Source organism: Hyaena hyaena, unplaced genomic scaffold (assembly GCF_003009895.1).
Source record: "Hyaena hyaena isolate Hyena2069 unplaced genomic scaffold, ASM300989v1 scaffold_65, whole genome shotgun sequence".
NCBI lineage: Eukaryota > Metazoa > Chordata > Mammalia > Carnivora > Hyaenidae > Hyaena > Hyaena hyaena.
In genome coordinates, this window is record NW_024080697.1 from 160,997 (window position 1) to 188,722 (window position 27,726).

Sequence of the window (27,726 nt, forward strand, 5' to 3'; positions counted from 1 at the left end):
GCGAGATCCCTTTTCCAGCCAGCCCCGGCCGGGCTCCGAAGGGGCTCACACCATGGACGGGCTCCGGGCTAGCGCCGGGCTGTTGAGGCGCGGGCGGTTGAGACGCCGGCGCCAGCCGCAGCCACATAGCGGGTCGGTCCTGGCCCTGCCCTTGAGGCCCAGGAAGATCCGAAGGCAGCTGAGGAGAAGCGTAGCGTCCCGCATGGCCGCACTGAGGGCCCAGACACTGCCAAGCGAGGACTCGGAGGACTCGAGGGTGGAGTCGACAGTCGACGATCCTGGAGACCCGCTGGCTGGTGGGGCAGCGACCATCTCGGATGCGGCCCGGCGAGAGCCGTACGGCCACCTGGGGCCTGCAGAGCTGCTGGAGGCCTCGCCCGCGGCCCGCTCCATGCAGACCCCCCGCGCGCTAGTGGAGACGCAGACCCCGCCGGGGCGCCTGGTGGAAGCGCAGACCCCGCCGGCCCGCCTGGTGGAGGCCCCGGCCCTGCCCGCGCGCCTAGTGCCGGCTTCCGCGCCGCCCGCGCGCCTGGTGGAGGTGCCTGCCGCGCCGGCCCGCGTGGTGGAAACCTCGGCCCTGCTGTGCCCTGCCCAGCACTTGGCCGCACCGCCGTCTGTGACCCCCGCGACGCTGTCGGGGCCGCAGGTGGATAGCGCGGGCGGGGAGTTGGCCTGGGACTCGCCGCTGCAGCGCGTCCTAGCTGAGCTGAACCGCATCCCCAGCAGCCGGCGGCGGGCGGCGCGCCTGTTCGAGTGGCTCATCTCGCCCATGCCGCCGGACCATTTCTACCGGCGCCTGTGGGAGCGGGAGGCGGTGCTGGTGCGGCGGCAGGACCACGCCTACTATCAGGGGCTCTTCTCCACCGCAGACCTGGACTCCATGCTGCACCACGAGGAGGTGCAGTTCGGGCAGCATCTGGACGCTGCTCGCTACGTCAACGGGCGGCGCGAGACCCTGAACCCCCCCGGCCGCGCGCTGCCTGCCGCCGCCTGGGCCCTGTACCAGGCCGGCTGCTCCCTGCGCCTCCTCTGCCCGCAGGCTTTCTCGACCACGGTGTGGCAGTTTCTGGCTGTGCTCCAGGAGCAGTTTGGAAGCATGGCAGGCTCCAACGTTTACCTCACGCCCCCCAACTCGCAGGGCTTTGCCCCCCACTACGACGACATCGAGGCTTTTGTGCTGCAGCTGGAAGGTAGGAAACTTTGGCGTGTGTACCGGCCCCGGGTCCCGACCGAGGAGCTAGCCCTGACGTCCAGTCCCAACTTCAGCCAGGACGACCTCGGTGAGCCAGTGCTGCAGACTGTGTTGGAACCTGGAGATTTGCTCTACTTTCCTCGGGGCTTCATTCACCAAGCCGAATGCCAGGATGGAGTGCACTCTCTGCACCTCACCTTGTCCACGTACCAGCGCAATACCTGGGGCGACTTCCTAGAGGCCGTACTGCCCCTGGCAGTGCAGGCTGCGATGGAAGAAAATGTGGAGTTCCGAAGGGGTCTTCCCCGAGACTTCATGGATTACATGGGGGCCCAGCACTCGGATTCCAAGGATCCACGAAGAACCGCTTTTATGGAGAAGGTGCGAGTCTTGGTTGCCCGCTTGGGACACTTTGCCCCTGTCGATGCTGTGGCTGACCAGCGAGCCAAAGACTTCATCCACGACTCTCTGCCCCCGGTGCTGACTGATAGGGAGAGGGCGCTAAGTGTCTATGGGCTCCCGATTCGCTGGGAGGCTGGAGAACCTGTTAACGTGGGGGCCCAGTTGACAACAGAAACAGAAGTGCACATGCTTCAGGATGGGATAGCTCGGCTGGTGGGTGAGGGAGGCCATTTGTTTCTCTATTACACAGTGGAGAACTCCCGTGTTTATCATCTGGAAGAGCCTAAGTGCTTGGAGATATACCCTCAGCAAGCTGATGCCATGGAACTTTTGCTCCGCTCCTACCCAGAGTTTGTGAGAGTAGGGGACCTGCCCTGTGACACGGTGGAGGACCAGCTTTCCTTAGCAACCATGTTATATGACAAGGGGCTGCTGCTCACCAAGATGCCTCTAACCTGAACTAGTTTTTTGTTGATTGCTGGAAGCAAGACAGTGGTGATTCTCTTTTAACCACCATTACCATCTTTTTGGCAGGGGGACTCCTGTTCTTACTTTGATAACCATTTACCTTTATAACTGCTCATATTTACCTTTATGACGGCTTTAATGTCACAAATTTCGGATGATTTTCCAGGAATCACCACTTCATCTAGGCACAAAAGTAAAAGCAGAAGTTGGAGGTGAAAAAAGGAGCTATTTCTGCACAAGTAACTTTGATCCCTGATCATTTCAGAGCACCAGCTTCATCACCCCCAGGCTTCAGCGTACCGTGTACCACTTGCTGTGTCATTCTGCTTGAGACATTAGAAGTTTTTATTTGGAATTTGCATCCTTCATTTGAGTTCTCTTCAGTTTGGGGGGAGGGTTGGGGTCAGTATCTTGTTTGTTACTGTGAGTTTGTATGAATATTAGAAAAGTTATTAAAGTGCCAAAGAATGTTTCTCTTTTTAAAGGCTAGATTATTATGAAGGAATTGGGTTGGGGGGTGGGAGATAGGGAAAATCTATAATGGCTTAGGTGAAAGGTAACTTGGGGTGGTTGTAGGATTGAGGCCAATTCTGTAACTTTGGGGGGAATTCATTTTAATCATGCTACTTGAACCCCAACCAGCACAATCCTATAGGAAAAGTTAAGAATGCTTTGTTTTTGCTCTGTGCTTGCTTGCATCAGTGGCTGGCATTGCTCTCCAAGGGACAGCATGTCACCTAGTTGTGCTATCATAGGCCTCTGTAAACCAACTTATAGCAAGCTGGCCATAAAGGGAGGCTGGTGTTCAAGTTACTTTCCACTCTCATTTTTTTTCTGGCAGTTGGAAGAATCTTCCCCAAACCTGACAAGTGAATATTTTCATGGTTGGTGGAAAAGAGCCTGGTGTACAAGAGAGAGCACTGGACTTGGAACCAGAAGACCTGGGTTTGGGGTGGTGGCTGGTAGGCAGCTGGCTGAATGATCTGAGGCTGCCGCTACGCCTGGGCACACAGATTTTGTAAGTATATTTTGGTACAGCTTGATGTCTGTGCTTCATTTAGGTTGTGTCTGGAACTTTTGGAGCCTATCACCATAACTGATAGGTGCAGTTAGATAAGGTTGAGAACTTTCTGAGGTCTTTTTTTTTTTTTTTAAGTTGGGAAAGCATGGATGTACATAAAATAAAAATGATAGCTCTCTCTCCAGTTCTACTCTCCAGAGGTAACTACTATTAAAATTTAAACTTACAAGACTTTATTTGGCTGCTTAATCAAACATATAGTAGGTTTTTTTGGTCGGTTTTATACTCTTGTTTTTTTTAATCTGTCAGTGTTGGACCTAACTTTCAAATCAGTTCAGTTAGAACTACCTCTTTTTTTTTTTTTTTTTTAAGTGACAAAATAGCAAATAAATAAAAGCCAGGAGACAGGCAGGAAAAAAGAAAAAAGGACTAAAAGGATGGCAGCCAAGAAGGAAAGGTAGTAGCCTTATCCTGACTCATCCTACTGGCCTGAAACTAAACTCCCCAAACATCCAGATCCCAGAAAAGGCTTGCTAAAGGAGTCACGTGATAGTACTCACCGCTATGGAACCTACCCTGAAAAGTTTCTTGTAGAAAAGTATGGAGTTTCAGTGGTTTTTGCCCCTCCTTGGGTTGCCAATAAACACGTTTTGCTTCCTCCTTCATTTTTCCTATGACCCTCTCCATCTTGAATATTTTCTGTATCAGCAAGTCCTTTTGACTTAGTGTTTGAATCTAGATCAGAAGAAATGATGTTGGAAAAAAACAATTGTATTAGGCTGCAAATCATCAAAAAGCATTAATAAAGTAACTTCTTGTATTGTGCCTATTGGTGTTAGGTGGTACAGTGCCTCAGACAGCATTCTCTTCTGATGTTGGTTTTACACTTGTTAATGAAAAATTTACTTTAGCTTTTTGAGCATGATGAAAGGAACCTAAGAAATGCTTGGTGTGAAGCTGGTTTTGTGAATTATATGAAGAAAGATGATTACATTTTTAAAGTCTTTGTCCCTCTGTTTCTTCATCTCATCTAACAACTCTGAAAAATTAGAACCACCTGTTGAGCTAGAGTGTTCTTTGGTAAAAGCCCAGATTAGGAAGTTAAAAGGGAAAAGGAAAATCTATGGGGCTAGCTCTAGCCACTCATTCCATCTCTAGGTCTACTTATGAAAAACAACTCTGGTTTAGTTGATGGTGGGGAGGAAATGAGAAGGTAAGGAAATATAAGTATTTCAAAAACAACCACCCTGATTTTGAGGGCTGCTTGATAGGCTGAATGGGGTGACTTTTTATTTATTTATTTATTTATACTAATAGGGTTTTATAATCTGATCTTGCATAGGTGTTTTGTATCTTCAGAAAATATGTATCTGAGGGGTTGTAGAAAGTATTTCTGTGGTGGCAAAAAGGGTCTGAGGAACTCTTGAAAACATAGCTTGCACTTTACCCTGTTCTTGATCTCCTGAAGCATTTCTTGGTTTCCTTCATTTTTTAAGTTGAGTATCTTCATTGCCTGGTGAATTTCCCTGAAAGATAAGAGGTATTTCTTAGATTTTTCTTATCCTTAAAAAACAAAAGTATCAGGATGGAAAATACAGGAGTAGGAATCAGACAGGAATCCTAAATTCCAGTCTTCACTGCATTTTGCTGAGCCTTATCTGCAAAACGGGTGCTTAGCTTACAGGGATGTAGATGTAGTTTTTAGGATGAATCTGAAGATACTAATGGTAACATTTATTACACACCTTAGTGGTGGATACTGAACATGTCATCTCTTTAATTATTACCACAGACCCATAAGGCAGACTTATTATCTACATTTGATAATGGAAAAACAGGCTCAGAAAGTTTAACTTACCCATGTTCACATAGGTAGCGTATGCCTGAGCCTGGGATTGAGACCATGGTCTTTTTGACTCTAAAGCCTGTCATCACAGTAGGCACTTGATAAATGTTAGCTGAATAAGTGAATAACTTAAAACCACCTGGGATGGAGAACAGGTGTGTGAACTACATGGCCTATCTAATTTAGGCCAGTATTTTTTGTTACTCACTTAGGTAGGTAGGTGAATGGCACAGGCGAGCCTGTGCTTTTACAGCCGTTAGGCAGCCTGGAAAGGCAGGGATGCATCCCGTTAACAAGGATGGGAGAGTTGGCAGTACAAGAGGTCATGGCAGGGATCAGGTTTAAAGCTTACTTTATAACAGCCTCATGGTTCTCTAGGAGCAGCACATCTAGGAAGGTGTCCCTGACCCGGTCCCCTTGAAGATGGAGGGCTAGGATGCTACGGCAAGCTTCTAGTCGTACACCTGGTGACTTTTCATAGTGGATGGCCCAGAGCAGGAGGTCTGTCAGCTGGGGACTCACTTGGCCAATCTGACCCAAAGCTGCAGAAATGAGAGGGTAGTATGTATGTTCCACTATCACTTAAGATGGAGCTGGCTATATCCTAACATCCAGAAATGGCCTTATTAATAAATAGTAATAATATGTAGACAGGTACCTGCTAAATTAAGTACTGCAAATCTTAAACTAAGTATATTGTTGGTGTCTTTTTCTTGATGACAAATATTCGAATTTTAGGGATGGATTAGAGTAGGACATTGTCTCCAAAGGATTCTTGTAGGGATAGGGAGGGAGGATCCATCCCATCCTTACCCATTACAATGTGAGAATACACTAATTATTTTTCTAGGGGTGAGACAATGGGGCTGATAATTCAGAAGACTGGCCTCATCAAGGCAAGATGATGGGGAAAGGAGACAATTACTTCACAGGTTTACCTTGGGCAAAGATCCTTAAAAAGGAACTCCAGGAAAATTTGAGGGCAGTGTTTTAAGTCTGTAGCAGTCTTGAATCTGGTGTGACTTTTAGAGTCCTATAGTGGATACCTACTTAGAACTTAGTCCTAATTCTGTTGGCAGGGACTGTCTTGTCAGCCCCTTGCCTTAACAAATTTGACATAAACCCAGACTCAGGATCTTCAACTGAAAATTAAAAAGAAGAAAATAATCTTCAATTTCACAGGCAAGAACTTCTGAGAAGGTGTAATCATCCCTTCAGCTACACTTTACTCCCTTCCTAGAGAGATTCTAGGGATCCACACTAGCATTTGGGAGGCTATTTGAAGTTGAAGAGCTGGGGCCACTCCTGTCATACCTTGAATGGCAAAGGCCTTGATTTTCCAGTAAGGATCGCTGTCTACCAGTTTCAAAAGGCATTCAAGGACCTGGGATGAATAAAAGGGCAGTGTTGAGTAGAGAGGACCAGAGGAAAAATGAACCAGACACAGGGACCCCTCTTATCTCTAAAATGTGCTATAATTAGGTACCTGGGCAGCTCAGTTAGTTCAGTGTCTGACACTTGATTTCAGCTCAGGTCATGATCCCAGGGTTGTGTGATCGAGCCCCATATCAGGTTCTGCACTAAGTGTTGAGCCTCCTTGAGATTCTCTCTCCCTCTACCCCCCTCTCCCCCTCCCCCCTCTTCCCCCTCTCCCCCTCTTTCCCTCCCTTTCTATGCCCCTCTCCCCTGCTCACATGTGCATGCTTTCTCAGATAAAACAAAAAATAAAATGTGCTATAACTGAAAAATGGGCTTCTATCAATTCTAGTGACAAATGAGCTGGAGGCTGAAGTACTGGTCTGCACACAGAGTGTATTAGCTGAATCATCGCTTATCTAGATTGATTTTCCTCCGCTCACAGTTCTGTCATCATACAGGCTTCTTTAGAACACGTCCAGTCAGGTTTGCCCCTAATAATTAGGGATCATAACTCCATTCACTGCAGTTGATCCTAAAACCGGATTCAGGGATGTGCTCAAGAGGTAAGTCTGGGCTGGCTGGGAGCAAAATGTGGTTCTAACTGATTGATGTATCCAGTCTACCCCCTGACCTCCCTGTTTCTGATCTTTCATTCTGGGTCCCTACAGAAGGGTGAGTGTAATAAGCACAAGGGCAGCTCAGGTAATGCCCTCTTCAGGTTAATCAGGTAAGATGGCAACATGTTTCTCTGACTCACCATCTTATCACGGATCTGCAGGGCACCTGCTGCCCAACAGGCTGCCTGCCGAACTACCATGAAGTCATCAGAGAAGCAATTCAGGAAGCTTGGGAGAAGCTTGGCAGTCATGAGCTTGAGCCCACCAATCAGGCAGAGAGCTTCCACACGCTCCTGGAAATTTCCTTGACTCAGCTTGACTCTGTAAGGCACACGTGCTTTTATTTTCTCTCCTTAAACTTTTGGCATCCCCACCACCAATGCCCTCAAGGTAAATCCAACCTCTGCAGGCTCTCCATTATCCATTCCCACCCTTTCCTAGTCAGCCTTATGCCTGTGAGGTTGAAGTTTCACTGGGTAGAGATCTCAACTTTCTTATTTACTTGAACCACTGTTACTAACTAGCATATGCTGGGCACTAAACTATGTTGAATGACTGAATAAAGGAAACTTTCATGTACCTCTTGTTACAGTCTAGTTCTCTCCACTGCCCTCCCACATGCCATCCTCATTTCTTCATTTGGCTGCCAGCCTGGAAATATCTTTCCTTCTCTTTGCCTATGTAGTCATTTTATTGTTGTTTATTATGTTTTATTTCAGAGAGGGACAGGGGAGAGGGGCAGAGAGAGAAAACCTTAAACAAAGAATCGATACTGAGCTTGAACCCACAACCCTGGGATCATGATCTGAACCAAAATCAAGACTCAGATGGTCAACCGACTGAGCCACCCAGCTGCCCCTTGAGAGTTTTTTTAAAAGACAGAGTTTCCCACCTAATAAACCATCAAATCCCAGCCAGAAAGAAACCACAGACCCAAGGACATCTCCAACAGGGAAGTTATCACCAGGTTTCTGCCGGTTTCCAGTAACCCGCCAGGCTCTCAGCCTTGACTTGGTATTGGAATCATCCATGGAGGGTTTCTGAACACCAGATGCCCAGATCCTACCTCCCAAGCCTCTTAGTCGTTAGTCTGGGGCAGGGCCCAGACCCTCTGTAGTGGGTTACGGACTCAGGGAAGCTGTTCTGAGGATGGAATGTAACTTGCACCTTGGGGGTTTCCTTACTTCCCAAGATCACTTCGCTACACCCCGCGATGTCAAAAGGAGAGCCGACACCTGGGGCTGCTGTCCCTGGGCCCTGACCCCCAGGAAATCGTCGGTGTTGAGGTCTGTGCCATGACAAGCCGGGAATCTGAGAGCCTAACACTTACCTGGGATGTCAGACACTCAGACCCCAGGTAGAGAGCCCTCCTGGCCAAGATATGCATCTCTGCTGTGGGGTCCCCTGTCTGATGAGCAAGGGTATCTGCAGGCCTTCCACCACTTTAAGAGGCCACTCAGTGGGAAAATGAAATATCCAAGTGGATGCCCCCAGCCCCCCCCCCCCCCATGCTGTTGCCCTCAAAGGCCGGTGGCGGGGTCTGGATCCTCCCTCCAGGAAAGCCTGCTCTGTGAAGGCCTGCACCTTTCCGGCACCACACTACCGCCCCTCACCAGGCTCCTTGAGCAATCTTGACTACCAAAGTCCCGCCAGCTGCTGTTCAGTGGGGAGCAGAAGTGACTGCAGGGGTCGTGTACCTTTTTTTTAATGGTTATTTTTGAGAAGCAGCAGGAGATGGGCAGAGGGGGCGGGGAGAAAGGATCTAAAGCAGACTCTGTGCTGACAGAGAGCCCGATGTGGGGCTTGAATTCACAAACAGTGAAATCATGACCTTAGCTGAAGTCAGATGCCTAACTGACTGAGCCACCTAGGCATCCCTGCCTGTGTAGTCTTTCTATCTTCCCTGACCTTTCTAAGCATTTGTGTATTATGCCTGGCCTGTATAATCAGAATTCTGTCATACCCTCAATCATCCAAAACAGTGCTTAACACCTAGTGGGCATTCAATGATTCTTTCCTTAGCCACATTGTTAGTGTCTATAGGGACTGGTAATTTTTTATTTTTAAGATAATCCTGCAGTGGGACCTAGTACAATGCTGAGCATACAAAGCAACTCAACAGATGCTGGCTGACTGGATCCCAGGTTCCCTGAACACTTAAGTATAGAAAAGTTACTGCGTGCAGGTTAACTAGGTCTTACCTGATTGCGTCATGCACCTCTTTCCCAAGGCTCATTTGCCCCAGAGCTCGGGCAGCTGCACGTCTCACTTCCTTATTCCAGTCACTCAGCATCAGCTGGATCAACTTATGTTTCATATCCTATAAATAGGTATAATTTAGGTATAAAATAGCTGTCATTTATTGTCAATTTTGTGCTTGGCACTGTGCCAGGTGTTTTTACCCACCCTCCCAAACAATCCAGTGAAGCAGATTACCATTTGCAGATGACAAAATAGAGTCTTACGTTTACTTGCCCATGGTAAACCTGTTGAATGCTAGAATGCAGACTAAGACTCGGTTTGCTAAGCTTAGGCTCTATAAACTACTATACTATTTTGGGGTCAATGTAATCTGTACTTGAAGGACTTAAAATTTGATGGTGATACATTAATAGGGTGACCAACTCATCCCACTGTGCCTTTTCCAGGTTTAGTTCTAAAAGTCCTGTGTTCTGGACAAAGCAGGACGGTTGACCTGTATATTTTATTATTATATCTATATATTAGTACTTCATTCACTAGGAAAGAGACAGGGGTACCTGGGTGCCTTCAGTTGGTTAAGCACCCAGCTCTTGATTTTTATTTCGGTTCAGGTCATGATCTCACAGTTGTGAGGCCCTGAGCTAGGTGTGGAGCCTGCTTGGGATTCTCCTTTCCCCAACATGACCTCTGCCTCTCTCCTCCTCCTCCTCAAAAAAAAAAAAAAAAAAAAGGAAGAGAAGACACAAAGATTATTACAGTTGTAGTTCATGATTATGTAAATGTGCCCAAACTATTCTCTCTGCTTGCGACCTCTATTTTGGGAAACCTAAATCTTTTAGGATTTAGTTCAAACAGCATCTCTGTGAACTCTCCTCTGCCCTCTGTAAGCATAGGAATCCCTGTTATACTTTATAGTTGCCTCTGTTGTAGCTATTTATAACATTTACCAAGAAAAGACGTAATATTTTTGCATCCCCAGTGCTGGCATAGAGCCTAGCATGTAGGCTGCAGTCAGAAACTGCTTGCTTACTGAATTAGTGAAGGACTGATATAGTGCCTTTCTTCATTCCAGCAACCTGACATGAAGCACTCATCTTTATCTGACCAGTCCCCTGCTTGCTCTGCATGTCTTTTTACTTTGAATTGGCAATCCTGAGTGACAAGTGCTAAGGAGATGAATGTGCAAATGAGTCAGATTTGAAATGGAGATTCTGACTGAGTTAGCCTGAAGTGACATTTTGCCCTTCTAACAAGCCCAGGTCATGCCTGTGCTGCTGGTCAGGACTTTAGAGAAAGTGTACATGACAGCTGGGGCAGAATTAACCAAAACTAAAACATCTTCAGGTGATTTTACTGAATTTTGCCAAATTTGGGGCTTTCTGCTTAAAATGCAAGGGTTTAAGGGTGGAAGGTGTTCACTTCTCATGGGAACAGCAGTGTTCTGGGCCATTTTGGAGGTGCTCAGTGTTACAAGGAAATGATACAGTGCCACATAGGAAGAAGGGGAAATCTCCATTTGGATAGCTGAAGATATTCTTTAAAATAATGGCAACGAAGGTGAAAGCCCAAATGATGGTCAGGGTTTCCCTTGCCTGGAAGTCCGTCTTCCATTCTGTCCAAGACTTGTCCATCTGTCCCACACTCCTTCCCAGAACTTTAATAGGTTCAGCCTACACTAATGTCTCTTGAAAAGTTTTAAGAGCATATCTTGCATTTATCACTTGTTCTTGAATCATTTGTGTGTGCTAGTCTTATTTAAAGAAAAAAAACAAGTGAGGAGGGGCAGAGAGAGTGAGAATCCCAAGCAGGCTCCACTCTACCCCCACAGAGCCCAATGCAGAGCTCGAACTCACAACTGTGAGATCATGACCTGAGCTGAAACCAAAAGTTAGACACCTAACCAACTGAGCCACCCAGGTGCCACAGTAGTGACTATGTTTTATACCTACTCTATGTGCTGAACACTTAGAGCCAGTGCAGACACTAGTATGGTTGGGTTGTTGGGTAGTTTAAGTCCATACTTCTCAAACTATCTGCTGAAGGACCAGTTTGGGAGGTGGAGGGGGTGGGTGTCACTGACTGATACTTAGTAGATTAATGTTAAGGCAATGTCAAAGTACTATAAAAATTTTATAAATTCTGGCTTTTTATTTTATTTATTTTTTTGCTTATTTGTGGGTGGATTACAATTTGTGGGTTGCTACCATGCTAAGGAGTAGGTGGCTTCAGTCACACAAGACAAAGATCTGCTTGGTAAGAATGGGATATTAAGTAGCAGCAAAAAGTGAAAGGGCTCCCAGCCTCCTTTTGCTTAGACTTTCTGTCCTGGAAACGCAAAAAGGCTTACCAAACTGACATTCCCACTGATCCGCGAGAGAGCCTGGCAGGCCACAATCCGGTCCTTCCACTGGTGGCTGTTCAGCTCCACAGCAAGCATGGTGTGTATCAGGGTCTGAGGAATGGGAAACTTATGTGGATACTCAGGATAACTTTGAGAGATGCTGGAGCCTTGAAGAAGTTCTATCCTAACATGGCATTCAGCATAATTAATGTCACAAGTATATGAAACGCCCATCCCTCCAAAGGAAAGAGTGGTTTACAAGATACAGGGCACTTTTTTTCTGAGCCAGCTGACTTCTGGAAACATAAATCCGAGAACAAAATACAGATCTAGTAACCTGACCAGAAAACTGGGGCCTTCTCTTTAACTATCTTTACTCCTAAAGTGATTTGTATATGCCTCAGTCTTTTTGAGTTTCACATCTCTACTGAAAGTAAACACACTTGTGGGTCTTGTGCAGTTTTCAATTGTAAACTTGTAGCAGAAGCAAATTCTACATATCACAACTCTTCTTGCAAACACAGAAACCATCTGCAACCTACTTTTCTCATCTTTCTCTCAGGTGGCTGATGTCGCTTTTTCTTGTATACACACCTCTGTACCCCAGTTCACCAACACGTGTAGTCCAGCTTTAACAATGTGTGAGATCTTGTTACTCAACCACCTGCATTTTCAGTTCCTTACATGCACTGACCTCAAAGACTCAAATGTTCCCCACAACTTGGTTTCTTTCTTTGATCCTGTAATGGACACCTACTGTCTTCCCACTGAGATGGCTCAGGAGCATACAAGACTGGTGCTCAGTATCCTCATTCTTCTTGTTAAACAGCTGCTGGAGGATCCTCTTAATCACAGGGTATGTGGCAGCACCTTCCAGCGCCAGGCACTGAGCTGCAGCCCAGCTGTCCACGCTGTTACCTGTCAGGTGGGGTAAAAAGTGGTGATCTTCTCTCCCCACAGAGCGAACTAACAGCCTCAGGGTTGGCACTCAAGGCTGTTGCCTGCTTGGTATCTCACTTCCCTGTGCCCCTCTTCATATAGAAGTCAAAGCCTATATTTAAATGGATCACATCAAGGTTTTCAATATAGACTGACAATCTTAACCTGAAAAGTAAAATCCTAAAAGGCTCTTGTTGGGTAACAGCAACAAGGATCTTATGCCCTGGGTAAGAGATACAGTTGTTCGTTCCCCTAGAGATTGGGAAGGCTGGAGTGGAGGCTTTCTTAAGACGATGAATTAAGTTATTGAGAGTCTATACGCGGAAGGCCAAACCAGTCAGCCAGTCATCCTTGTCTGCTCAGCCCCCTAGAAAAGCAACAGGCTCTTTTTCAGAGAGTGGTCAGTCTCCTTGGGCAAATCACCTGACAACTTTTTGCTTTATGTGGACAATGCCTGTAAGTTAATGTAGAAAATGGAAGCATGATGTGTTCAAGGGATGATTTTTTTCTCAGAAAGTATTCTTTAGTATTGTTACATCTTTTCAATTAAAAGTAAATCTGTGGGGGCACCTGGGTGACTCAGTCAGTTAAGGGACTGGCTTTGACTCAGGTCATGATCTCATGGTTTGTGAGTTCGAGCCCTGTGTCAGGCTCTGTGCTGACAGCTCAGAGCCTGGAGCTTGCTTCAGAGTCTGTGTCTCCCTCTCTCTCCCCCACCCCTGCTTGTGCTTTCTCTCTCAAAAATAATAAACATAAAAAAAAAGTAAATCTGTGGTGAGGCTCTTGGCTGGCTCAGTCAAAAGAGCATATGACTCTCGATCTCAGGGTCCTAAGTTTGAGCCCTATGCTAGGTGTTGAGATTATATACATACATATATACATACATACATACATAAACACACAAACAAACTTTTTTCTTAAGTTTATTTATTTTGAGAGAGAGAAAGCATGAGCAGGGGAGGGGGGAGAGAGAGAGAGAGAGAGAGAGAGAAGAGAGAGAGAGAGAATCCCAAGCAGGCTCCATGCTGTCCAATGCAGGGCTTGAGTCCACAACCCTGGGATTGTGATCTGAGCCAAAATCAAGAGTCAGATGCTTAACTGACTGAGCCACCCAGGTGCCCCTAAACACAAACTTCTTTAAAAAAGTAAATTTGTGTGAAAGGGGACATGGTTTCTAGGCAAATGCATCTCTGAAATATTTAGGTACCACTAGGTGGCAGTGTATCTATTTTGGAAAAGTACCCTAGGACCTGCTATCTCTAGATGTTGATACACCTAAACCCAAACCCTCCAATACAGTAGACATCACAAAGTATGATATTGCAGAAGAGAGGATCAGGAAAAGCTGATGGTGAGATGTCCTGTCTTTACCCCATATCCCTAGGTCACAAGTGTCAAGGAGTTACTCACCATTTAAAAGGGCAGTCTGCATGATGTCCCGGGCAAGGGGATTATGTGACTGTACAGCATAGTGGCATACTGCCGCTGCCATCCGCACATTAGCATTTTTATCACAAAGAGCAGCTTCCAGGGCGGGCTGTAGAACCTCTGGCAAGTCCTTGATAGATGGGGCCTTCACAGTCTCTTTGTCTGTGATCAAAAGAGAACCAGGTAAGAGATGCTAGCCCTTTTGATTTTCCCTGAAACAAAGCTTCCTTCCCATAGCCACATAGTGGTAGACCTCAGTCTCAGTTGCAGATGCTTACTGCTACTTAATATAATTAGAGTTTAGCTGAGCCCCTGCACTGGTCAGGGTTTTATGGTTCACTTCTCTGCTGGGTATGCCAGTTCCCAATCCTTTATCATCTGGCCTCTAAAGAGTTGGATTCAAGCCACAGAAGGTTTTTAGCCAGACTACGGTGACCTTCATCATTAGTTTTAGTGATGGAAATCAACCTATTTTTCATATAATTTTTTTGTATTTATAATAATAATAATAGCAATTATATTTAGGTAGTACTTTGCCAATTAAAATGTTTTCATATTATCTCATTCAGTCTTCTAGACTTCATAGAAGTAGGCACGGCAGGTATTAACTACAGAGCCCACCTAAAATGTGTGTTATTTCAGGAGTCTTTTTAGGTTAAACAGTTAGACTCACAAGACTCATCGGCCACACAAAGCACCAATCTTCTGAAGGATATAGGATAGGAGCACAGTTTGCCAACAGGGTAGCAGCAGGCATTCCTTTTGACCAGTTTGTGATGCAGTCTGTACAGCATTCCACACATCCTTCTGGGGACAAGTCCTATGTTCCACAGGAGTTGGTATGTCTTAGAACAACTCCATAGATATAATTCCAGGGTCCACAAAGGGCATACCTGTTATAAGTCATAGCATCCATAGAAGCCCAAAGGATGGTGCCCTTTAAAGTATTTATATTTCCACTTACAGTTTTTCCCAGTCCAAATGTGATTTATCAACCAGAGTTTATTTTTGTCATAAACAATGTTGCTGATAAAGATAGTTCCTATCCTTATCAGGTTATCTGGGCAACAGGTAGGCATTTTAACACTCAAATTCCCAAGTAGAAGGGGAAAGCGTCTGTTAACTTTTCGTACACAGTTACCTCATTTTAGAGATGAGGAGTTTGAAATTCAGATAGGCTAACTGATTTCCCAAGAAGCAACAGAGCTGGACTTGTGACTAGGAGTTTTAGGGTTTCTAATCTGTCCATTTTTATTACCGCCATGGGCTACTCTGCCATTTGTTAAGAATAGGCTAGATGGAAACACATGTACTTTAGGGGAGTATGTAGAAGTCAAACGAGTATTTCAAGAAATAATGAGTAAGAACATTTTCTTTGGGAATGTATGGGGAAGAAACAAGACAAAGACAAATCAAAATCTAGACACCTACGACATGTGAAAGGGATCACATGGAAGAGATAATTCTGGGAGCAGACAAAAGTGTTCTTTGTATGTATGTGGAAGATCTGGGAATAAGATTATAATAATCTGTTGCTGGCTAGTGAAGGTTTTATGTGTGCCAGGCACTGAAAATACATCATCCATTTAATACTCAAAGAAATAAGTATACAATAAAAAATGTGTGGGGCGCATGCAACTCTTGATCTTGGGATTGTGAGTTCAAGCCCCACAATGGGAATACAGCTTTTTTAAAAAAGTATATGCATGGAAGCATATAGTGGGAATAATGAACCAAGTCTGGGTGATGGAGCAGGGAAGACTTCAGAGGAGTTGATAGCTGAAAATTGAAGGACAAGTAAAGAAGTTAATCAGGTAAGAGAAATGAAGAGTTTTCCAGCAGATTTGAAAATCGGTAGCAAAAATGCCCATGTCTGGAACTTGGCAGATAGAAAATAAGTGAAATGAAACTTTAAAAACCTAACAACATTGAAGAAATAAAATTAGTCTCTGCCATTAAGGAGTTCCTTGTCTGGTAGGAAAGGCAAAAATGTAAACGGACAATTATGATAGACTAATAACTATTAGGACAAAATAATATTAGGATGCTACCAGCCGCAGAGAGGAAAAAGTGCCAGCCCAGGCTTCACATTAAAGGTGATATCTGAGGGCATTTGAGAAATAAGTCAGTTGGTTTTATGTCCTCTCAATAGCACTTTATCATTTGGGTCCCTCTGTTTTGTTAAACTGACACTTCAGTAGATTAGATTTCTGGCCATTGTGAATGGGGAATTTTCCTTTTTCCTTTTTCAGTGCTTAGCTAAGGAAAAAAGCTATTGACATTTCTTTCCCAAAAGATTAAGACCATTTGAAAAAATGGCTACGTCCTTAATTCATTTTATAAAGCTAGCGAAAACTAAAACTTAACAGAAGTTAAAAAAAAACAACTACCAAATATAGTAAAACATTTTAAAATATTAACAAATCAGGGCATCTAGCTGGCTCAGTTAGTTAAGTTTCGATTGACTCTTGATTTCAGTTCAGGTCATGATCTCATGGAGTGTGGGATTAAGCCCTGAGTCAGGGTCCATATTGACAAAACAGAGCCTGCTTGGGATTCTCTTTATCCTTCTCTCTCTGCCCCTCCTCTGCTTGTGCTCTCTAATCTCTCTCAAAATAAACAAACAAACAAACAAAATATTTACAAATCAAACCCAGCAGAGTAATAAGAGTAATATATCATGATCTGTTATAGTCTAACAACAGAATTCATCGTTTATTCTCTCTCTCCTCCTCTCTCTGCCCCTCCTCTGCTTGTGCTCTCTCTTCTCTCTCAAAATAAATAAACAAATAAACAAAATATTTACAAATCAAACCCAGCAGAGTAATAAGAGTAATATATCATGATCTGTTATAGTCTAACAACAGGATTCACCATATCCACAAATTAAAGGAGAAAAAACTAGGAAATGGCTGATAAAATTCACTCATTTTTATAATAAATAGAAAAGCCTATATCCATGTTGGCATATATTTGGAAAAGCACAGAGAAAGATGTGAAATGCCAAACAAAACATTGGTGACCCTGGGGAGTGTCATGGGGTGGGACTGGGACTGGGAAGTGAGTTGGGGGAAGGGAATTACCTCTTTTTATATTCCTCTGTTGACTAATGAATATACAAAGTGGGAAGCAGAATGAATAGAATTTATTGGTTATGGGAAGAGTAAGGATTTGTCCAGGACTCCCAGGGCTCTGGCTCAAAAAGTAGATGGATTGTAGGACTGCTGATTGAGATTTGGAACATGGGGAGGGCTTTATGGCGATTAGTTCAGTTTGGAATTCAGATGTGCTGTCAAAAGAAGTGCTAAAAGAGTTGGGAGGGGAAAGCATATATATATATATGTACATATATATATATATATATATATACTTGTGCGTGTATAATATGTATATGTATATATATAGTATGTGTATGTGTATATGTATGTACATATATGTGTATATATATATGTGTGTGTGTGTGTATTATTTTGGGCTATTGCAAATGAGATCTCTCAAGGTGGAACAATGTGGACTTCCATGAAGCTGCTGAGCAAATAAAAGGTAATGAAATGTAAGGTAAAAAGCACTGGACCGTAAGTCAGGAATTTTAATTTCATATCTGTTGCTGATAAGGTGTGTGTATTCAGGACAGTCTCTGGGCCTTGGTTTCCACATTTGTAAAATGATCTCAGATAACGTTGAAGGTCTGCACCCGTTAACATTATCTGTGGCTGTGTGAGTTGCTTATATTCTCAAATATTTCAGTTCTGGCTCTTACCTGAGTCTCTTTGGCTGGTGGCAATCCGGGGCCGTTCCAAAGCAGCTGTAGCACATGTGATGATGGCTTGGATCCGAATGTCTTCATGTATGTCCACCAAGTCCTGCAGCAGGCCCTCTACTGTCTCATGGTGCCACTCAATAACTATGCCACAGGGAGGGAAATGAGAAGAAAACCATTAGGTTAGGGTTAGGCAGTCCTCTTCATTCTAGCATGATTCAAGCAAAACATGAGCTCAGCTGAATAAAGGGTCCCAGGGTTCTTAGGGAAGTTACTTCTCTGATAATCCATGGACCCTCTGGGGCAGTTCCCAAACACAACTCCATCCCCATCATTTTATATTCTATCTCTCTTTGTTTAAATAGCTCTTAATTGTTACCCTCTGGAAAATGAAAGTGGTGACAAAACATAGTGATTAAGGGTACTTTTTTGTCAAACATACCCAGTTTGGAATCAGAGTTATTAGTTGTATAACCTTGGATGAGTTACTTAACTTCTCTGAGCTTAATATTTCTCATTTGTAAAATGAGAATGATACTAGAACCTACCATATTGAGTTACTTTGAGTATTAAATGAGTTAACTGGACAAAGTATTTAGCAAAATGGCTGGCAAGGTAATAGGGGCTCAACTGTTAGTGGTTGTGCTTATCGTTATGTTTCCCTGCCTTTGAGGGCTCTTCTCTCTGACTTTTGAGGTCTTCCTCATTTTATTGCTAACTTCTCTGCAAGTATCAAGCTTTTATTTCAGAGTTCCTACTAGTAGGTTTTACTCAATCTCTTTCAACCTTTTTTTGTTTATCTAATACAGTACACGTGATGGATTGCCTGTTTATCCCACGCTAATTAAACTAGTCTCGTGTTCTCCAAGCCAGCAGCCCTGAGTCCTCCGATCTTATAGCTTTACACAGTCTTTGCTAGGCCTTTACTCTACCCTTAGGCACTCAGCCTTCTACTCCCATATCTCCAAAGGCAGAATGGATATATTGAGAATCCCAGCTTCACATACAAATTTTGGAAAAGGGTTGTTTATACCACAGCCAACTACAGTTTCTTTTGATTACTACATTTCCACTGCTTGGGCAGCATATTTTGTCATTCCCTTCATGCATCATTTATTGAGCGTAAAGCTTCAGAGGTCATGAGACAGTCCCTGTCTGTGAAGAGTCCTCGATGTAGTGAGTACACACAACTTACTCAAGTAAAACCTGCCAACGCAAAGAGCCTATAGATACAAGTCAACTATGATTGTGTAAAAGGCTCTTCTCTAGTGTAAACTTGATGAGGCAACCAGATTTGTAGGTTTCACAAGGAATGGATTCTCAGAGATTGAGAAACACTAGTCCAAGGTAAGCACCTCCTCCCTAAAATATATACTGGAATCTCAGGACCCGCCCCCACCCCTTCACTTACTCAGCGCCCAGGCAGTCTTCCATTCCTGCAGCATCTGCTGCAGCACCCCCAGCTCCCAAGTCACATCCTCCTCCTGGGATTTTTCCTGCTTCTTCTGCCTCCTGGTCTTAATGGACACATCCTCCTCACCCATCTGGAGCAGCAGATCGTTGGCTGGGGTGGGCAGAGCAAGCCAGCGCGGGGCTCCTTTCACAGGCCTGCAGGCTGTGCAGCAGGGCGGTGTGAGCCAGCCTTAGCCCAGTGCCCTAGCCCCTGTGTTCCCAGCTAGCATTAAGACAAAACAAAACTCCTCAGAGCAGACTTTCCCATGATTATACAGGAAACTAAGTACAAGTCTCATAGTTAGGAAAAGTCCTGATAGCAGACATGATAAAGCCATGCTGGTGGGGGGTTGGCAGGTGGGAAATTGAGATCTGTGCAAACCTTTTATAAATTTAATCTTTAGGAACATAAATATGTTTACATGTAATAAGATATTCTTGTAAAACTCAGTATCTGATATATTGCAATTTAGAGTGTAATTGTCCATTCCTAGTTTATGTTTTTTTTTAAGTTTATTTATTTTAATAACCTCTACAACCAACATGGAGCTCAAACTCACAACACTGAGATCAAAAGTCACATGGTCTTCGCTGGAGCCAGCTAGGTGCTGGTTTTATGTTTTATGTTTCTTTTTAATGTTTTTTATTTGGGAGGAGGAACGCTGCTAGAAGCTGCTAAATTTGAAAGGTTTTAGGTCTCTAGGTTTTTCCTCATCCTGACCAATAACAGCTGGAAATTTGAGAACAGAAGAGCATATTATATAAATATAGTTAGATTTTCTAGAATTTGTGATATCCCTGGTGTCAAATTCAGAAAGCCACTCCCTAACAGCAGTTATGTGAAGGCAAAACAGATAAAAAATATTCCCAGGCCACCAAATTCATAATCTGCTACATCACGTATCAGTCTCATGCTCTAATCTGTCACTACCAATGGTTCGTGTTTCTTCCCAGATTTCATTCTAACACATTTAGATTTGCTCTGAATCCATTCTTTCCTTTGAGCAAGGAAGGCAGTGCCATTTTTTCTTCTAATGTAGAGAGTCTTGTGAGACTCGAGCGCAGTTTAGCTCAGATGCCCATACAGAGCATCCCCTCCGAATGGTTCTGCTGCAGGTTGGTCATGCTGGGGAAGCTCAATCACCCTGTTGAGGGCTGGCTTCCTTTGCAGTATAGGGTGTGCAGCCAGAGTGGTAGAATCACATCCAGACAGGTCAGCTCCCAGGAAGTCGACACTTTGCCACATGACATTGCACCATTTCTTCCCTTTCGGCCTGCTTGAAATCCCTCCCAGAAGTGAGAGGTAGCTGGATTATTTCCTTTCCTCCTCTGTCCCCCTGCTCAGGGAGTTAAAAAGGATGTGAGAAAGTCTTGTATTTCTGGTATTTAACCTCCGTGGGACTAAACATGCACAACTGCCAACATTAATTTTACTTCTGGTCCTGTAAGTTCTATGCAGGTTAAAACCCATCCACTAGCCATGTTCCATGTCAAAAGTCCTCTTTGAAGATGGGGCGCCTGGGTGGTTCATTTGGTTGGGTGTCTGACTCTTGATTTCGGCGCAAGTTGTGATTTTGCAGTTTGTGGGATCGAGCCCTGCATCTGGACTCTTCGCTGATAGTGCTTGGATTTTCTCTCTTCCTCTCTCTCTGCATCCTCCCTCCCCCTCAAAACAAATGTAAAAAAAAGTCCTCTGAAGGGAGCACATGAAGAAACAATCCTTTGGCTTTCTGTGGGATAAAAAGCACAGTATGCTTTCTGGCAGAAACAAATGGTGCCTTTGACTTTGCACCATAAGACCTGTGCTTAATATATAAGAACTGTAGTGATCTTCTGGGCATCCTAGAGTTTTATATCATGATTTGGGGGGAATTAAGGCTATACAGCAGTAAGTATACTTTGTATCTTGAGAATTTTTGTCATTTTAAAGAAATTATTAGGTTTTTCAATTCAATCAAAATGGAGAGTAAAATAATCTACCCACATCTAACTCCAGGAATTTTCTTTCATTTTTTTTTTTTCAGGCTCTTTCATACCTAGTATTTCCTGAGATAAGGAGTAAAATAGTTATAAGAAGGTGTGTGTATATTACTATTCCAACTTGCCTTCTCCCAGAACAATTTCAAATACTATTTAAAGTAGGCTCCACCCCCAATGTGGGGCTTGAAACTCATGACCTTGAGATCAAGAGTCGTAGGCTCTACTGATGGAGCCAGCCAGGCACCTCCAATTTCAAACACTATTTAAAAAAAGAAGTTTGGAAAAGATTCTACAGCTTCTGTTCATTAAATATTCTATGTTTGAGGGAGAAGAGAACAGGCATCGAGCACACTAGGGGAAAATGCCTGTGAGGCAGGTGGTGGGGCTTCTGAACGCAGCAGGGGAAGTTGTTTTTTTAAAACACCTTTGAGGTAGAAGTCATGTCCTATAAAATTCATCCTTTTAAAATGTATACATTTCAGTGTTTTTAAAGTATATTCACAGAGTTGTGAATATACAGAAACCTTGTGCCTATTCCGTACTTCCCCCAGCAACCTGATCAACTTTCTGTCCCTGTGGATTTGCCTCTTTTTAGAGGCGAGAACATATATAATCCATTTGGCTTCTGGGAAGGTAGTATACTAATAATAAATCCTTGAGTTTGTACAGCACTTACTGGTTTATAAAATGCATTCACAAAGTCCCCTAAGTATCAATAAATATCACAAAAATCAGTAGGTATTACAAAAGTGTCTTGCTGTAGGGGTGATTAGTAGCTTTAATGAAGCTAGTGAAGCCCCAGAAGGTGACTTGCCTAGATCCAGTCAAAGGCTTTGTTGGGGTGCTTTCTCCACTGCTACCGTTAGTTTCTGTTCACTGGGGGCCCATCGGAGCAGTAACACTGCAAAGAGAAGAGTCATGGGACATGGAAGCACAGTCCCTTGGAGGATGAGCACTTTTTGTTTCATAAGTTCATTTCCTAGCCATCTCCTTTCTCTCTCTCTCTCTCTCTCTCTAACTCTCTCTCTCAGAATAAAGAATGATATTCTTTTTTTTTTTTTAAGTAATCTCTACACCCAACACGGGACTCTAACAACCCAGAGATCAAGAGTCGCATGTTCCAGGCTCCTGGGTGGCTTGGTTTCGGCTTGATTTTGGTGGCATGGTTTCAGTGACTTTTGATTTTGGCTCAAGTTATGACCCAAGGGTCATAGAATTGACCTCCCACATTGGTCTCTGTGCTGAGCATGGAGCCTGCTTAAGATTCTCTCTTGGGGTGCATGAGTGGCTCAGTTGGTTAAGCATCTGACTCTTGATTTCAGCTCAGGTCATGATCTCATGATTTGTCGGTTTGAGCCCCTAAGTCAGGCTCTGTGCTGACAGTGAGGAGCCTGCTTGTGATTCTCTCTCTCTCAAAATAAATAAACTTAAAAAAAAAAAGCTATAAGAAACCTGTAGCATAAACAAGAAACAATTTTTGGAAAAGATTCTCCTCTTTCATGCTCTACCAACTGAGCCAACCAGGCACCCCAAGAATGATATGCTCATGAAACAGAAATTTAGAACAGAGGATGACCCTAGTACCTAGGCAGGTGTGGGCTAAGAATGGAATGGGAGGGGGGCGCCTGGGTGGCTTAGTCGGTTAAGCGTCCGACTTTCGCTTAGGTCATGATCTCGCGGTTCGTGGGTTCGAGCCCCACGTCGGGCTCTGTGCTGACTGCCAGCTCAGAGCCTGGAGCCTGTTTCGGTCTGTGACTCCCTCTCTCTCTGACCCTCCCCTGCTTACGCTGTCTCTCTCTCTCTCTCTCTCCTAGAAATAAAACATTAAAAAAAAATTAAAAAAAAAAAGAATGGAATGGGAGGTAGTCCAAAGGGACAGGACAGTGCTGGATCAAGGGTTCAATGTACTTCTAGAAGTAAAGGAAGAAAATGAGACCTGCCTCATTGGTAATTACCAGCCCTAAATCTCTTGGTTACATGTAGATCTTACCTGATTTCAACTGAATGGATGTTCCACAAAGATTCTTCCTAGTTACAGTTAGTGTTTTATAATTTTATGTTGGCAGGAAGTGATTTTGCTACATACTGGTGATGCCCACCCTATGAAACAGAGGCCTTCAAGAAATAGCCACGCTTCCCTCATCACTCCTATTATCCACTTTCTGCTTACGTGCTTCAGGAACTGGCTGGGAAGTCCACCTTTCCGGGGTTTCAGGGAAAACTTTGGATAGCTGCTTCTTGTACCGATTAAAGTTTTCCAGTAAAATATGGTCTCTCTTCGCACCAATCTGGTGGATGACCTGGACTTCATCTGTGAACAGATAAAGAAATAAGGAATCATTATTACCACCCTCATTCCTGTCTTGCTGGGTTTTCAGTCACCAGGATCAGGCCCAATTTCCTTTTGCTTTACTCTAACCCCTTAGGACTGGTGACTACCATGATGTGGGGGCATCCCTTGAAGGGGATTGTTACTTGGAAATACAAGCTGGTGGCATCATAGAGGCTTGGAAACCAAAGCAGAATCTGTCTAACTTATAGGCATTGTCCCCTATTAAAAATTAAGTACTAATAAAGGGGTATTTAATTCAGTCATAAATACCTTCATCTGAATAATTCTGTTAAGTGCTTTAGGGAGACTTTCAGTTGACAGTTTAGGAACAAGATGGGGGCAAGGAAGAATAAACAGCTTAGAACATACAGACCTAGATCGTGTATATTGGAAGCCCAGGCATCTAAAGGATAGCAAGATGGAAGGGGAAGGTAGTGGACATTTATTAAGCATGGGCCAGGAAGCATTATGGATGCTTTCTTGTCTGTTATTTACTTGAAGTGCATTTTGGTTAATATCATTTTATAAATAAGATATATAAGGTTCAGAGGGATTACATAATTTGCTGAAGGTTAGTGGAAGGGTGCTAAGCCAGGCTCCACTAGACTCCAAATCCCATGAAGTTTTTCTAACACAGCACCTCAATGGGGGATTATCTCAAAGGGAAAGAAAGAAGACAGAAGAGGTAGTTGTTCTTAGAGCCAAATTTGTTTACTTTATGACCCCACCCTCCACAGTGTCCTTAGTAAGATAAAGGGATAGAGAAAGGGGAAGAGGGAGAACAGTTTCATCCCTACCAGATATCTGCCTGCCTCCTCCCAACCCCCAGTCCCCCATAAAAAACCTCCTGTGCTGGTATATAGGGGATGTTGCCATGAACACCTTGGTCATCCAGAGCCTCTTATCCACACCTATGACTGTTTCATCCTCTATCTTCCACCTCCCTGCTTCATGCCCACCTCTGCCCCCAGCACAGTGACCCAGCTCTATTACCAAAGTATATTTCCTGTTCAAAGGTGTTGTCTGTGGAGTAAGCAAACTTTCCAGCTCGAGGATTCACCTGTCGGAAGTACCTCTGGTCCGGGGGCTGGTAGATGTTCTTCTTTCCTTTGATATCCTCAGCAGTCTTATTGTTGCCAGGCATAGTTTCACCTCTCTGCACTTGAGGCAAGTAATTGGGCAATCTTAGCAGGAGGGAGAGAGCGAGAGAGGGAGAGAAGGAAAGGTGGGAGATGGACCTCCTGCTTTCCATCAGACCCACAGCTCCTTTGTAAACTCACTTCATACTCACATGAGCATCTGGAAAACACCTATGTTTAACTCTTCACTTTGCTCCCAAGGTGCCATGTGAAGGAACCTATCAGCAGCCACCTTCCTCCTCCTCTAATAGAGTTACCCCTGTAGCCACTGGACAGGTTGAAAGAGTGGCCATGCTCCTGGCATTACTGTTTTTTTATTTTAAACATTGGTGCCCTTAGAGGTTGCATTGACGTGGGGAAGGGAACCAATTCCTACATTATCTCACTTTATCATGTGTGTGCTTATTTAATGTCTTTCCATCCCAGTGAACATATAAGCTCTTTATAGGGTCCATATCTCTTGTTTACGTTGTATTCCCATCACTTTACAGAGTACCTGGCAAGTAGTGGGAATGCAGCTTATATTTATTCAATAAATGGATAAATTAATGGATTCCCACTTTTAGTTCACTTTTGGGAATCAAGGACATTATGCTAGCTCCAGTTTTCGATCTAGCTATCCATGAGAAGGAAGCAATCAGAAATATATAGTAATCTTCCCTCAGGCTTAGTTCTCTGTCCTACTGCCAGTCTGTTTTTGAGGCACTGACACATTGGCTCCTTATTCAAAGTGAGGCAGGACCAAACCTCAGAGCCTTAAGGCCTTCTTATTCTCCCCATGGATACATTTCTGGGAGCACTTGGATTGTAACTGGATCAGCAGAATCGCTAAGTCTGTTAGGAAAGGCCCAAAACCAATCCCTTTAAAAGAAGTGGTTCTCAACTGAGAGTGACTTTGTCCCTTAAGGGGACATGTGTCAATGACTGGAGACTTCTCTGGTTATCACAAATGGAGAGTGGGGTGTTACTAAACATCCTACAAGGTATAAGGCAGACCCCCACAACAGGATTATCCAGACTGGGATGTCAGTAGTGCTGAGGCTATGAAACCTCACTTTACAGAGATCTTAGAGAACAGGTTGGCAATGGAGAACCCCAAGACATTGATGGGACAGCACATTCTGAAATGAGGAATGTGAACTAACTCAGGAGTCCTTGAAGGGGAGCCAAGGATTCTCAAAGATGTACTAGAGGCCTCAGGCAGTCTACCTATAGTAAACAGGAAGCAGCAGCTCGGGCTTCTTTTTCTCCTGGGTTGGCAGGATAACACTTCTATCCTCAAATTCTCCTGTTTCTTCTTCCTCTAGCTGTTTCAAGAGCTCCAGGTCACTGGTGGAAGTAAGCTCATCCCGGATGTGGCTCCAGTCATACTGCTGGCGCAGAAAGCTCTGCCACTTGTTGGGGGATACTCCAGACCTTATGGGACGCTTGCTCTGGATCCATCGGGCTGTGCGCTTGTTCAGCTTTTCCAGCACAATGGCTTCCCAGGCTCTGGCCTCCTTCTCAGGAGGTGGAAGCCAGGCTTCCCTCTCTTCCAGGTTCACAGCTGGAGAAAGTGACAGACCCAGCATGTCTGGATCCCTGAAGGAATGAGGGATGAGAGAGGACGGTTTTTCCTGGACCACACTTGCTGGCTTTGATTCCTTCAGGTGCTTCTTAAGAATGGGAGAGCTTTCTGTTTTTCCAGCCTGGGAGGTGACTCTTGCTGAGGGACCTGAAGAGCCCAAGAACTTGAAGCCGATGGATTTCTCAGATTGGGCCCTACTGATCTGGGTAGGCTGGATGATGTGGTCTGCATTGTAGAGATGGTCAAAGTTGTACTTGCTGAAAGGGATGCTGGGAAGCCCTCGCTGCCACACCACCTCCTCAGAGAAGGTAAGTCTTGTAGCAGCCTTTTTCAGATACTGGTTCTTGAGGTGTGCACAGTGATGTGTGCTAAAGTGGTAGACTGGAGGTACATTGGAGATGGAGGCACTTTCCTCCTTGTTCCTTGGTTTCAAGGGGGTAAAGAACATGCCCCATCCCAGCCGTGGGGGGTGTGATTGATGGAAATGATGGGAAAGAAAGGTCTTTTCATATTGGGTTCTGGTCATCCTTTCCCAGCAAAGGCTTCCTTCCACACTGCCTGGTCCAGATGCAGGGCTTGGAGGCGTAACCAGGAACCTGTTGAGGGGATGGGAGGAACTAGTGAGAGCTCAAGGTCAGCACAAATTGGTAGGCCATAGCAGGACAGAAAGGGTAGAAATGGGAAAACAGATAAGGGGAGTGAGGTGGGGCAGAGTGGGGAGAAGCCATGTGAATTAGAAGGATAAAAAAAAAAAAAAGAAATGGTAAACATTCTAAATATTCCTTGTATCAGCCCCTTACTTCTAGCTCTCCTATTTGTCCCCAAAGCTCAGCCCCTCATTTTTCCTCAAATATTGCTTTATGTAGGTTCAAAAGACATATTTACAGCATAAAGTTCAGACATATCAGCCTGGCATTCAGGCTGTTCTCCATGAGTGTGACTTAGGTTTATGACCTTGTCTGGTTGTAACCTCTTGAGTCTCTTAGCTCATCTCCATCCATCCCTCCCTCCCTCCAGAGTGGAGCCTCCTTCTGTGCCCGCTATGTGCATTAGCCTTTCCTCCATCCTTGATAAATTCTGTACATTCTTCCAGGCCTAGGTCAGTTCCTACCTTTCAAAACTTTCTTGACCTATCCAGGCCTCCATGTCCCATGAAAATTTATAAATCACTCCTACTCTGTACCAGTTTCTTATCTGTTTTTTTTTTTTTAATTCCAGTATAGTTAACATACAGTGTTAGTTTCAGGTGTAAAATACAGTGATTCCATACCAGTCATTTTACCTCTCAATCCTATGACACCTCACATTGTTAAATATTTGGCTCTCTAGCTGTACTGCCCAAGGATCATGTCTTCTCTCTCTGCTGCCCTTCTGAACCACCCAGTACTTTACCATCTTGCTACATAGTCCTCACTGTTAAAAGTGTTTAATAGCTACAGGATATTTCACCAAGTAGGTAAATCACCTCTTCCTTAATTTCCAGGAAGGTTTCCAGGTTTTAGCTAGCCTACATTTACTGCTTTTTAAAAAAATTTCCTCCTGGGAGTACATGGGTGGCTCAGTCAGTTAAGTGTCAGACTCTTGGATTCAGCTCAGGTCATGATCTGGCAGTTATGTGAAT

The 27,726-nt window shown here is 44.3% G+C and overlaps 2 protein-coding genes across 5 annotated transcripts in view; one reads left to right on the top strand and one right to left on the bottom strand.

The window, feature by feature from the left end:
• Positions 1 to 26,307, top strand: RIOX1 (ribosomal oxygenase 1). Of its 4 annotated transcripts, none has more exons than XM_039232291.1 (3): positions 1 to 1,573; positions 2,904 to 3,080; positions 25,846 to 26,307. In XM_039232291.1, exons 1-2 carry the CDS (start codon positions 53 to 55, stop codon positions 3,042 to 3,044), a joined length of 1,662 nt encoding a protein of 553 aa, XP_039088222.1. In that variant the 5' UTR covers positions 1 to 52; the 3' UTR covers positions 3,045 to 3,080; positions 25,846 to 26,307. The 4 variants fall into 4 exon arrangements, with proteins under 4 accessions (XP_039088222.1, XP_039088221.1, XP_039088220.1 ...); XM_039232290.1 differs by lacking the exon at positions 25,846 to 26,307 and adding an exon at positions 7,127 to 7,544; XM_039232289.1 differs by lacking the exon at positions 25,846 to 26,307 and having other exon boundaries at positions 2,904 to 4,076.
• HEATR4 (HEAT repeat containing 4) overlaps positions 1 to 27,726 on the bottom strand; it is a 41,783-nt gene that overhangs the window by 10,084 nt on the left and 3,973 nt on the right. The window contains exons 2-16 of the mRNA XM_039232287.1: positions 25,748 to 26,701; positions 24,393 to 24,583; positions 23,238 to 23,378; positions 19,047 to 19,250; positions 17,636 to 17,779; positions 13,858 to 14,037; positions 12,266 to 12,426; positions 11,515 to 11,619; positions 9,167 to 9,285; positions 7,106 to 7,286; positions 6,244 to 6,313; positions 5,282 to 5,471; positions 4,531 to 4,609; positions 3,659 to 3,818; positions 2,185 to 2,243 (exon numbers count right to left, since the gene is read on the bottom strand). Of these exons, the coding sequence (XP_039088218.1) occupies positions 2,185 to 2,243; positions 3,659 to 3,818; positions 4,531 to 4,609; positions 5,282 to 5,471; positions 6,244 to 6,313; positions 7,106 to 7,286; positions 9,167 to 9,285; positions 11,515 to 11,619; positions 12,266 to 12,426; positions 13,858 to 14,037; positions 17,636 to 17,779; positions 19,047 to 19,250; positions 23,238 to 23,378; positions 24,393 to 24,583; positions 25,748 to 26,631 (2,868 nt within the window). The 5' untranslated portion in view covers positions 26,632 to 26,701. The remainder of the gene's footprint in view (positions 1 to 2,184; positions 2,244 to 3,658; positions 3,819 to 4,530; positions 4,610 to 5,281; positions 5,472 to 6,243; positions 6,314 to 7,105; positions 7,287 to 9,166; positions 9,286 to 11,514; positions 11,620 to 12,265; positions 12,427 to 13,857; positions 14,038 to 17,635; positions 17,780 to 19,046; positions 19,251 to 23,237; positions 23,379 to 24,392; positions 24,584 to 25,747; positions 26,702 to 27,726) is intronic.

What these genes read in the sequence shown, in the direction of transcription:
- RIOX1 (XM_039232288.1), top strand. Translation starts at nt 53, where the DNA reads ATGGACGGGCTCCGGGCTAGCGCCGGGCTGTTGAGGCGCGGGCGGTTG.